The 13,110-nt window shown below is 33.5% G+C and overlaps 1 protein-coding gene across 4 annotated transcripts in view; it reads left to right on the forward strand.

Moving 5' to 3' along the window:
• Nucleotides 1–13,110, forward strand: part of Dus4 (Dihydrouridine synthase 4) — a 308,706-nt gene that overhangs the window by 288,024 nt on the left and 7,572 nt on the right. For 3 of the 4 annotated variants that reach the window (XM_090392279.1, XM_090392280.1, XM_090392281.1), the window contains exon 7: nt 4,050–5,227. The exons of the other annotated variant lie outside the window; for it this stretch is intronic. In XM_090392279.1, the coding sequence (XP_090248405.1) occupies nt 4,050–4,336 (287 nt within the window). In that variant the 3' untranslated portion in view covers nt 4,337–5,227. Of the gene's footprint in view, nt 1–4,049; nt 5,228–13,110 lie in introns of those variants that run through there. 4 annotated transcript variants of the gene reach the window in all.

Below are 13,110 nucleotides of genomic sequence, written 5' to 3' on the forward strand. Positions count from 1 at the left end.
CAGATTTGGTCGTTAGACTTTAAAAAGGATGATGAAGTTTTGGAGAAGGTTCAGAGATAATTGACTAAGTTTGTCTCTGTAATGTGAAATATGAGGACAGATCTAATGAATAGAAAGAAGAGGGGAGACATGACCAAGACATATTAATCTGGCAATTATCCCTGATAAGGGATAATTACCAGATTAATATGAATGAGATTTTTCATAGAATATCTGGAGATGGGGAGAATGAGAGACCATCCTTGAATGCATAAGGTGGGTGTTAGGAGTAGATTTTTTGCATGGGGAGTGGTGGGCAATTGTAATGCATTCCCTGAGAGTGTGGCGAGTGCAGGGATAGTGAATCTGGTTAAGTTGAGGTACGATGAGCTGTATGTGTGAGAGTGGGATCTCCCATGATGAGTCTCTTCTCTCCATGGAGGTCTGTTGATAATAATAATAATGTGGTTAGTGTCCACTCTGTGCTGTACAAGGCCAGATTTTTCAAGTTTACTGTTGCTGATATAAGACTGTTTTTCTTGTGATCATTTGTCAATAGAATATCCTGTTTGTCCAGAGTACAAGAAGAAGCAAATACATTGAACCTGGTAAACACCAGGAACGGAGAGAGAGAGATTCCTGGTTTCCAGAACTATTTATCTTTCGTAGAAAGATAAATAGTTCTGGAAACCAGGAGATGTTGTTGATAGGGAAGATGTTTGGAATAGGTACTCACTGTACAGTTTCAGAATTTTTAGGGATAGACTTGTAAGTGTCCAGAACACATTTAAACTTTCTTGAGGTGAAGCCATTCTGTAGTATGATACATTGGATCATTCCTAGTTCTTGTTGGAGAGCTTTAGATTTGAAATAGGTGATGTGTTCTTTATTGAGCAAAGATCAGCATTGACAACCAAAATCAACGGCCTACACCCACACATCAACTTCACCATGAAAAAAAAAAAAAAAAGAACAGAAAATTAGCCTTCCTGGACATCCTCTTTTCCTGTACCCCCATCTGGAATATGTACAACATTTGGTCACCATAAACCTACCTTCACAGGCTGCTTCACCGTGGACCCAACTTCCCTTGGCCTATAGCAGGAACTAGCTGTATGTTTTCTCCAGGTAGGCTTTATCAAGGACACGGACAAATGGGCGACGGAATAAAAGATGAAATATGCAATTCTATTCTGTTGATCTATTACAGGTAAAAATGAGTTAAAAGAACGGTATAAACAAAAAAATTGAAAAATCTTGCTTATAATTTTTATTTCTGAGCTTCACTGCATAAGGTGTCTTGTTTGGCAATTTATCATTTGGGCGTTTTGTGTGCGGTTATTTAATTTAATACGCATTCGCAAGATATTTTGACTTCTATTAAACAGTAAGACTAGTTAAAATATCTTGCGAATGCATATTAAACTAAATAACCGCACACAAAACGCCCAAATGATAAATTGCCAAACAACAAAATTGAAAAATCTTGCTTATAATTAAGTTTATTTAAGTTTATTTTTATTGTGTAGAATTGCAAATTGTATTGAAGTTATATTGAAATTTCCCATAGAATTACTGTATAAACATACAATTTGAAAAATCTCGCTTATAATTAAGTTTATTTTTATTGTCTGAAGAAGTATTCAAAATTTATAATCTTAATCATGTGACATCTTAATTAATTTAAATAAATTTCAAACTCTTGATTATCTCTCAAATGAAACAAATTGCTAAGTACAATTATATAGAAGTATAGAAATATTTCACTTGATATAATTAAGAATTTTTAAAATTTTATTTTTATATTTATATTTCTTGTTTCTATTCTTCAGAAATGGATAATTCAAGAATATTAAGTCAAAGAGACAAGGAAAAATATGATTGGAATGGGTATCTTTATGTTTATGTTGACAAGATTGATAAGAAAGGTTCAATTCAATTTTGGCAATGTGAAAATAAAAACAAAGGATGCAAAGGTAAAATCTGGACAAGTGTCAGTGATGGATGACTAATTTCTGAAAAACAGGAACACACATGTAGCAGTTCTGGAAATGCGGCCAGGGTAATAACGCAAGAAGTTAGTACAAGAGCCAAAAAAATTAGCGGATACGACAATGAGCAACCCATCACAAATCAGAACTCAAGTTCTACAAAATGTTTCTTCTGCAGTAGAAGGAATGCTTCCAAATTATAGCAGTCTGTGCAGAAATATTCAAAGAAGAAGAAGATTAAAAAATTTAAAAGCCCCAATTAATCCTGATTCTAGGGAAACAATAATTATTCCTGAAGAATACTTAAATTATGAATTCAGTCCATCACAATTCGAACGTTTTTTATTGGCTGATTCTGGATCAGAACAGGTCGACCCCATGAGAATATTAATTTTTGGTCGTGAAAGCCATGCAGTGTGGAGCCAAAGCATGAATGAATTATTTATGGATGGCACATTTTTACTTTCTCTCTCTCTTTTTGCTGAAATTTTTGTTATTTTGGCTAGAAAGGATGGAGGTCCTGTTTTATATATTGTTTATTACCTAATAAGACTCTTGAAACATATACAAAATTATTTTATATGATACATGAAATGTGGCCATGATTGCTTTTTTCATCTCGTACAAAATCTTCGTAAGCATTTAGCTTCATGCAGTCTTTTAACCAGATATAATTCTGATGCACAATTCGCTTTAAATTCAAAAATGATCACTTCGCTTGCTTTTGTTCCAGAACAAGATATTATTTACGCTATTTCTGAACTTGAGAATCATTTATCCAATGAATTTGCACCAATTTTAGAATCGTTTACGAACACATACATAGGTCGTCTAAGGAATAACAGAACCAGGGCTCCACCGATTTTTCCCTCAAACGTTTGGTCTGTGTACCAAAGAACAATAAATGGAAGCAATAGAACAAATAATTTTGCGGAAGCCTGTCATCAAAAACTGCAATTGAGTTTTGGCAGCAATGCAAATCATCCATTTTTAAATTTTTATAAATGGACTACAAAAAATTCAAAAAACTATGATGTTGATTATGAAAGAGCAGTAGCAGATTTTCAACATGAGCACAAACGTAGACGTTATGATGAAGCTGACCAAAGAATTTTGAAAAAAAGTTATTAATTACGATAGGGAAAATATAATAGAATATTTATGTGGTATTGCATATAACTATAATATGAATGAATAAATTTAAAAAAAGTTACTTGAATTTCATATACTTTTTTGTTTTTTTGTATATATGTAACATTTGTAAATATGTTTGTTAATTACAAAATAATATTAATCAATGAATTAAAACAAAACTATATTTTTTCTTTATTTTAATACTGTGCAATTATACCTTTTCATTTTTAAATCATTTTCGGACCACTCTTTTTAACCATCTCTTTCTTAAACGATCCTACAAATTTTGATATATGATATAAACGAAAATATATAATATAAATATTTATTAACTAGCTGACTCATTTTTTTGTATGGGAAATTTCAATATAACTTCTATACAATTCATAATTCTACACAAGAAAAATAAACTTAATTATAAGTGAGAGTTTTCAAATTTTATGTTTATGCCTTTTTTTTAACTCATTTCTCAAAAAAATATTTAAATTTACCTGGTAATAGATCAACAGAATAGAATTGCATATTTGATCTCTTATTACGTCGCCTAGTTGTCTTGTACCTACTTTATCATATCCCAACATATATATCCCCTAACCTATCTCCATCCTCCATGAAAATAGTATACTCCTTATATTCTGCCCATGAAACTAAATCATCTTCCATCAACCAAATCTAATGCTTCTAACTTTTGGCCTTTATTAATAATAAAACTGATGTTACTAATAATAATAATGGTATAATACAATTTTTATTTATATAATAAAATTATTTTAAAATAATTATTGAACGCTGTGGTGGCCTATAAATTTGAAAATGTTTTCTGGATATCTATTTCTTTTTGTTATTGTAATTTAACTTCAGTATTGGTGAACATTTTATTCTTCCCTTTTGAAATCAATTTTTGGAACTTATCCGAATGCTTATTCACTTTTCTTTTTTGTTTAGGAGTTATGGCTGCAAGAGGATTGCTTCAGAATCCAGCTCTCTTTTGTGGTTGTAAATATACACCTTGGAAATGTGTAAAAGACTGGATAGATATATCTCTATCTCATGGCACACCATTCACGACTTTCCATCATCATTTAATCTTCATGTTGGAAAAATTGCTGCCACGTACAGAAAAGCGTGTGTTTAATGTTCTGTCTAGTAGTTCAGCAGTAGTAGACTATTTAAATAATTACTTAGAGTCTGGAGATAAAGAATCGTTCCAATCATTGCTTAAAATCACTTGAACTTTAGGAGACATAACTACCATATTGAATTAAATAACTTGAGTTAAAACTAAAATGCAGCTCTACATTTCAACTTTTATATCAAATTCATCTTGAGTAATTCATTTATAAAATATACAGTCTGCAAAAGCTACTTGAATGTCGTGCTGTCATAACATGCACAGTATATCTGGTAACAGTAACATTTAATTTTCTGACCTGATCTCTGTAGGGGGGGGGGGGAATTGCATTTAACATAATTCAGAACTTAAATGATAAATTATTGAACTATTCTGAACCTTGGGTTCATATTGCTCCTTAAATTTAAACATAAGAAGAATATTATTACCATCTCAAGACCCCATGGAGTCAAAGACTCACCTAGAACATAGATGGGGAACCTATGGCAAGGTTGCCAGAGGTGGCAAGTCCGAGAATTTTGCTGGCACGCCAACAATTTACAGGTGATATCCTTTAATATGCTTATAAATTATTTAACTTTTTTTTTAGTTATTACAATATGTGCAAGTTAAGTTTTGGTTTACACAGGAGAGTAGCTATGAAGACATGCATATGATTGGTGCGGTATTAACAAAAGATCACGTGCCCTAAGCAGAAAGGCAACCGACAAGTGTTGAGTTGAAATGTTAATTCTCTTCAACCGAATTCCATAACATCTGAAACTGTCATAACAACATTCACTATATATTTCTAATTTTAACACATTCATGACGGGGTATCATTTATCGTTACGACGGAACTTCTCATTACCGGCAGGCTCAACTTACACAAAGTTTCAATCCTTGGTTGAATTTTATTCCTGCTTGTTTGCGTTTGAGCTCTCATACACATTATATGTACAGTGACCATATTTTTTTGGAAAAAATAAAGGACAAATCAGAAATTGTTTCATAATAAAAAAAAAATTGCGTTTGTTTGTTTCACTAAAACTAAAAAGCTTTATAACATTTATTGTACAACATAAGCATATACATAGCATTTTAAATAATCATATTATTACTTTAAAAAAATTTAATTTTGATACTTTTCACAAGAATGAACTTTTAATAAATCAGGTTTGTGGTTTAAAAATGCATAAAACTGTATACAATTCAAGCCAAAGTTCCATTTGATATAAATTCATGCTTTCAATTGATTTTTAATTGGGTTTTTTCACTGGTCCACATATTGTTCACTAATGAAAATACTCGTTCAATGGAGGCATTAGATCCATGGAGACATAAGCAAAAGTCGACGATTTTTAAAATGTTTTTAAAAGATAAGTGTTTATCTGCGAAATATTTAAAATTTTCAACCTCTACGTTGGCAGGACTCGTCATTTTGTCACCATTCTTCGATCTTTTCACTGGTGACATAACTTTTAATACACAAAACTTCATCAAATAGTTTGACGTCATTTATGTTTAAGTTCCAGTGACTGAAAATCAGTGGCAGCTCGTGGTTTGAAATCGTGGGGGGTGCTGTAACTTTCAAAATACACATACACATTGTAAGTACAGTGTATACGTGTTTGGATAAAATATCAAAATTATGTTAACATTTTTTTAAAAAATAATAAACATGAAAAATATTTGTTTATTATCGATAAAATTATACAGTTTAGTATAATTCAAAATTACTTAACTACTGGCGCAAACTGCATATAAACAACAGTGGAACTGTACGACGGACAGTGCCGCATTATGCTAATACCACACATCTCATTATGACGTGCATATGCTTGGGTGCATGACAATATGACAACGTGGTAAACACAGTGCTGCTAGCATCCTTCGCCCTCCTAAGTGCTACAAGATGGATTTTTATTATTTTTTAATCAAAATAAGAGAATTGTATGATCCGGACCATTGATGATAAAATTAAATATTATAAGAAAATATAAATAAATTAATAAATATATTTATATATCGAGAAAAATTGGGGGTGCTGTAGTTCCACAGTGCCTATGCACGAGCGGCCCCTGCTGGAAATAAACAAACACTTTCCTCGATCTTCACCCGCAGAGTGATTTCTCGTAGTAGGACCCATTCAAATACTTTCATTTCCACGAAACGGCTCTCCGATTAATTTAAATTATCAATGCAGGTTGGTAAAATTTATGAATTACATCTTTAAATATGTTGGTATTAATATTCAATTTACTATTTTAATTCACAAAATAAAGGACAAAATGGCCATTTTATAAAAAAATAAATCTAAAGGATAGAGCAATGAAATAAAGGATTGTCATATTAAATAAATGAAGGATGTATGGTCACCATAATTATATAGCATGTCAATTCATGGTAGAATTTTATTTGAAGTTAGCCTTAGTGATCTGTCATAATGACATTGAGAATTTCAAATGCAATAAAACAAACACTTATTTCATGTAATTGAAAAACTGATAATAGTTTTTAGTTAGATACCGTGTTCCAGTGCAACATGGTTTTCCTCGAGTCTATACAGCATAGTTTATGGGAGGGGGACAATAATAGTGCAATTAGAGACAGCTGGAATAAAAAAGGTGCTAACTAATGGATCACACTATTTGTTGAGAAATATATTATACAGACTTCAAAAGCCTCTGTACCTTATTAAAGGATACAATAAAACTGCACTTCTTTTTCTTGCATCTGCAGTATAATGTCTGTTGGGGAGGGCATGTTGTTACTGCTTGGAGTGAGTTACTATCGCCTCGACGTGAACATGTTTAAACGTTTTTCGTGTGCGAGATAATATGCAAACTTTTTGATGTCTTTTTTCGTAAAGTAAAATCAGGGGTGCGAGTTCCCTGCCCAGCTGGCTTCTATGGTGAGTTACAATGCAGAAATATTATTCTCACTACTGTTTTTTTTTTTTTCAAACCAACATCATTAAAATCAATTTAATAATACAATAATAAACTTACACTGAATAATATTATAATATATAAACATTATAAATAGAATAAAATATGTATAAAATTATAAATAACTATTTATAAAATATTATATATTATAAATTAATTTTCTATTAATTTTTTCCCTACTAAAAACTGCCCGGCACGTCAGCAACTTGATTTGTAAATTTTTTGCAAGTGCCAGCACATCAGCAACTCAATATATAAACTTTTGGCACATGCACATAAAAAGGTTCGCCACTACTGACCTAGGAGATCCTTTTTATCATACACACAGCTCATCATTCTGTGCCTTAAACACTCAAATTCTCTGCAGACACCACACACTCAGGCAAGACATTCCAATCATTCACAACTCCACATGCAAAAAACCTGCTTCTCACTCCCCTGCTCACACCCTCTTTATACAGTTTCCAGGGATGACCTCTGGTTCTCTCCTGATCTCTCACAGTTTTCTGCAGAATCTCTCCAAAGTTGATCCTATAACAGCCCCTTACTAACTTGTAGATCTCTATCATATCTCCCCCTCTTCCTCCTATCCACTAGACTCTGTAAGTTGCATCTTCTCAATCTTTCCTCACATTCGAAATTCCAGTCACTTGCCAACATCTCTTCATAGTTCGTCCCAACTTTGCATCATCTGCAAACAACTGAATATCTCCATCCAAATCTTCGCCAATATCATTAACATATAAGTTAAACAGTAATGGCCCTAAAACAGACACCTGAGGTACACCCTGAGATTTCTTCAACAACTACTGACTCTCCTTTTCCAGGATATTGCTCCCCCATACACAACTTGCTGATACCTATCGGATAGCCAGTCTCCGATCCAATGCACTAATCTAATATCCAACCCCATCCATTCTAGTTTGATTATCAACTTATCATGCAGTAATCTATCAAAAGTCTTTGCAAAATTTAGTATATTACTGTATATCCCTCTCCTCTGCCCAAGGAAGCCATCACCTTATTGTGATAAGTAAGCAGATTACTAAAACATGACCTGTAGCAAATCCATGCTGTCCATCAGAGTTAATACCATTGTTGCCAACCCAATTCTGGATCCTAGCTCTCACAAGCTTCTCCAACAACTTAACCACAACATCAGACACACAGATAGGCCTATCATTTGATTCTTGAGTTCTATCACCTCCCTTATGAAGCAGCACTGTCTTGCCCTCCTTCCACTCCTTTGGAACTTGACCGAGTGCAAGACTCATATTAAAAATATATGTCAAGGCAGATGTCAACTCCCTGGTACATTCCTTCAGAATACATGGTGATATATTATCAAGTCCCACAGCCTTATTAACATCAAGTTTGCTCAACTCCCCATACACCTCTTGCTCACAGTCAGTCTCTCCTCCCCATCATCAACTGCTCACAGTCAGTCTCTCCTCCCCATCATCAACTGCTCATTAAGTATCTACTATATCTTCTGCAACATTTGTCCTTATACCATTTTTTCCAATCAGTGTCATCCTTCTATAATTATTTTTTTTTTTTTTTTTTTTTTTATGCTGCCTACATATTGAAAGAACTCCCTTGGATTCTTTTTGGCTTCATTGGCTAACTGCTGCTCATACCTCACTTTTGCTACTCTTACCAACCAAGTCACCTGCCTTGCCTGATCTTTGTAATCCTCGTGGAATTGGTTATTACCACTTCTCTTATGCTACCTCCATAATGCCCTTTTTCTCTGTTTGATCTCTTTATTCATTTCATACCTACCTTATTTAACCTTCTGCCTCTTGGAATACATTTAGACATTGCTTCTACTAGATAGTTCTTGAATAATCCCCCAAGCTGCATTGATCTATTTTCCAGCTTACTCCTCATTACATGCTACACCTGCAAGCTGTCTCCTGATAAGCTCTTCATAATAACCAGCCTTGTAGTTCCACATATACCATTTTTCTCAGAGAGGTTCCCACACTGATTGGCAACCACCCAGATAATCACTTCATGGTCACTCTCACCAATTGCAGGATGATTGGACACCTCATTTATAATTACATTCTCTGATGAGATGATCAAATCCAACACCCTTAATCCTCTATAATAAGTTTAGTTTAATCCTTTATCCAAGTGTGAGCAAACAAAGTTTGCACCTGAAAGTATCTTCAGGACTGAACTAAGGTGGTGCAACACCAAGGCATCATCACTCCTATCTCAGTATCTCCCATAATGCCAAGCACATCTCCTTGTAGATATGTGTAATGCTATGCATTAAGGCATGGGCCACTACCCAGACCAGTTTCAACTTTTAGTGAGGTCTCGTCAGTGGGAGCCAGGCCCAGTAGTGGAGATACCAAGGCAAAAGCAATGAGAAGTCATCCTCACCTGTAGGAGTTGCCAAAAGGTGTACAACCTTATTATTAAATTACTCTAAATTCAGAGAATCCTACACCTTTTTGGCAACTCCTATAGGTGGGGATGACCTCTCATTGCTTCTGCCTTGGTATCTCCACTACTGGACCTGGCTCCCACTGACGAGACCTCACTAAAAGTTGAAACCAGTCTGGGTAGTGGCCCTTGCCTTAATGAATAGCATTAAACATATCTACAAGGAGATGTGCTTTGCATTATGGGAGATACTGATGTTGCCTTGGTGTTGCACCACCTTAGCTCTGTCCTGAAGATACTTTCAGGCTCAAACTTTGTTTGCTCACGCTTGAATAAAGGATAAAACTAAATTTATTATAGTCTAACCCAGTGTTTCTCACACTACAGATGTCTGCATACCCCTTCTTAAATTTTCATTATTACCAAGTACCCCCTAATTAATTAAAAAATAAATTCATTAATTAATTAAAAATATTAATTAAATATCTATTTTATTTGAATTTATATGTTCATGTAAACAACAAATATGATTTATTTTTAAATTTTGGTTCTCTAGAGATGCCAGACGACACACTCATCAATTTCATTTGATCCAGATGCAGTATCAACGTTTTTCTTGTTGCTTACAGCTACTTGTATTTGCTGTATTGCTCTCTTTTGGGGGTTTTATAAATCCAATTTTTAACGATCCATACATAAGAATTTGAAAGCTAAAAAAAATACTGTATTTACTCGAATATAACTCTAACTTTTTTCCCGAAATTAAAGTTAAAAAATTGTGTTGTGAGATACATGCAGGAATTTTTGGAAACTCAAGTTTTCAGAAAAAAAACTGAAAATGGTGCATACCAAGAAGCTCCTACTCACTATCACTACTTTTGGAATCGAGAACAGTTTCTTTGTGTGCATCATCAACATCATCTTCCCAAATAGCGTCATCTTCTTTCCCATTATTTCAAGCAAAACTTACCAGTAATTTACAAGACTTGAGATACGTAGAGCAGTGAAGAACTGCATATGATTGGTGTGGTATTAACAAAAGATTGTGCGAACTAAAGACAAATTAGCATTTCAACAGTTGAGTTGAAATGCTAATTCCCTTCAACCGATTCCATAATGAAACACATTCACTATATATTTCTTAGTTTTAACATGTTATCGACGGGGGTGTTGTCAAGCAAAACCATATGCTCCACCGGTATCATATGGTTTTGCTTGGTCTATACTGCAGTTTCTGTTGGAGAGGGGATGTGATTCATTAGTTAGTGCAGTTTTATCCCAGTTATCTCTAATTGCACTGTTTGTTGAAAAATATAATGACTCCTTTAATTATGCATAGCCGAAAATTGCCACGTACCCCCTAACGACCTTTTGCATACCCCTGGGGGTACGCGTACCACACTTTGAGAAACGCTGGTCTAACCAAGTGAAAAATAAACCCTCAATCCTCATGTGCCCTCTGTTACGTAGTGTCTGAGATAGTTGTCCCTCAAAAACTCGAACTCATTTTCTTTACTTCTACTTGCTCATCATCCCAGTCTATATTGCCATGATTAAAATTGCTCATAATGATCACTCTTTTCTTATTTGCTTGGCTAATTTGATTGCACATTCCATAGTCACTACCATCCATATTACCAAGTCTATAACAACATCCAACCAAGTACAGGTATACCTCAATTAATGAAGAGGATGTGTTCCACGAAATTACTTTGTTAATCGAAACTTCATTCTCATAGGTAAAAATACTAGGGCCATAATAGGGATACGTTCATATGTAAAGAAAATGAGACTTTTTTTTTGAAAAAAAAAAAAGCTTTATTAAATAAAAAGTCAATATTATATACCAGACAAAGATAAAATCACAATATTTTAAAATATGAATCTAAAGTTGATTGTTTATGCTTTTTTTCTCTTTCATTTAACAATTGCCTATACAGATTTATTGCATTTAACAACTGATCGCTTTACAGTAACACTACTTTCTAAATCAGGATCATTTTCACTGAAAAAATTTAAAACGTTTTCAATGTCATTCAAGCACCTTTTTAAATCTTTCATTGCTAACACTTTTTTTGGTAAGAGCTTTCTTTAATTTCGTCTTCAGTTTCTTTGGCTTCGTTGCTAACAAGTGTTTCTAAATCTTCCACTGAAAAATCATCTGCATTTAATAATGTTATTTTCTTCTTGCACAACTTCTGGCCATAATTTGCACCAAACTCCCTTTAAGCATTTCTGAGTGACTTCTTTCCAAGAGCTATTAATGTTTTCAGTTGCATCTTTAATGGTGTAGGTTTTCAAAAAAGTTTTAATTGACATTTGCTCTTTATCTTCTAGTTCAATTAAATTGCTTAATTATTAATTATAAACACTTAAAGCTTATTATATGCATGGTACATGCATATAATAAGCTTTAAATGTTGCTAATACTCCCTGATCCATCAGTTGAATCAGGGAAGTTGTGTTTGCTGGAAAAAAGACAACTTTGACAGGAATGCATGCATGTGTCTAACGTATTAAGATCAGTAGGATGTCCCGTAGCGTTGTCCAAGAACAAAAGAGCTTTTTCTTCAAAATTATTTCTTTGGCAAGGCAATACCGTTTGACTTCTGGACAAAAATTGTTAACAAACCAATCATTAAATAACTCCTTGGTAATTCACGCTTTTCTATTAGCTTTCCATATTACAGGTAAATTCGTTTTTATGTTACCTTTTAACATCCTTGGATTTTTCTGAATGGTAAACTGATAACAATTTTTATTTAAAATCGCCAGAGGCATTTAATCCAAAGAGTAACATTAAACTGTCTTTGGCTGCTTTGAACCGAGCTGCTGATTTTTCTTCAATAGAAATTAAGCTTTTCGATGGTAATGGTTTCCAGAACAAACTGCTTATGTCAACATACATTGCACACCAAATTTGGTGAAAATTTTTCACATTCAATTATTTCCTTTAGTTTTTCTGGAAACTTATTTGCAGCTTCTGATAATTGTACACTATGAATTCTGGCCGTTTTTTAAATTTCTCAAACCAACCACGAGAAGCCTCAAAATTTTCCGCAATTTCTTCAGTTTGTTTAGATTTCAGGTGATTAAACAAAAATATTGCTTTTTCTTGAATCACCATATGAGTTAACGGCATATGAAGTGATATCATCTATCCACAAACTTAACATTTTCTCCATTTTTTCTAAAATTGGACTCCTTAAGCAAGTTAATTTTACTGCTTAACATCTGTACAATTCTGAGCACTTATATTTTTTCTGATTGACTAAATATGGTTGTTAAAGTTGACTGCGCTAATCCTAAAGAATGTGCCACATCGGATTTTTTTTCACCCCTTTCAACATGTATATTTAATTTAGTTTCTAAAGAAATTGCTTTTCTTTTCCTTGATTCTGACATTTTAACTAAATGGTGGAAAAACAAAATAATCAATTAATATTTACAAAATCTACAATAATGCTATCAGAGAACATACGTCATTTATTGCAATGCACCACACACTACGAAGTGCAAGCAATGACTAAATTCATGCGGATGA

Source organism: Typopeltis vanoorti, chromosome 5 (assembly GCF_054136105.1).
Source record: "Typopeltis vanoorti isolate ZY-2024b chromosome 5, IOZ_Tvanoo_1.0, whole genome shotgun sequence".
NCBI classification, from domain to species: Eukaryota; Metazoa; Arthropoda; class Arachnida; order Uropygi; family Thelyphonidae; genus Typopeltis; species Typopeltis vanoorti.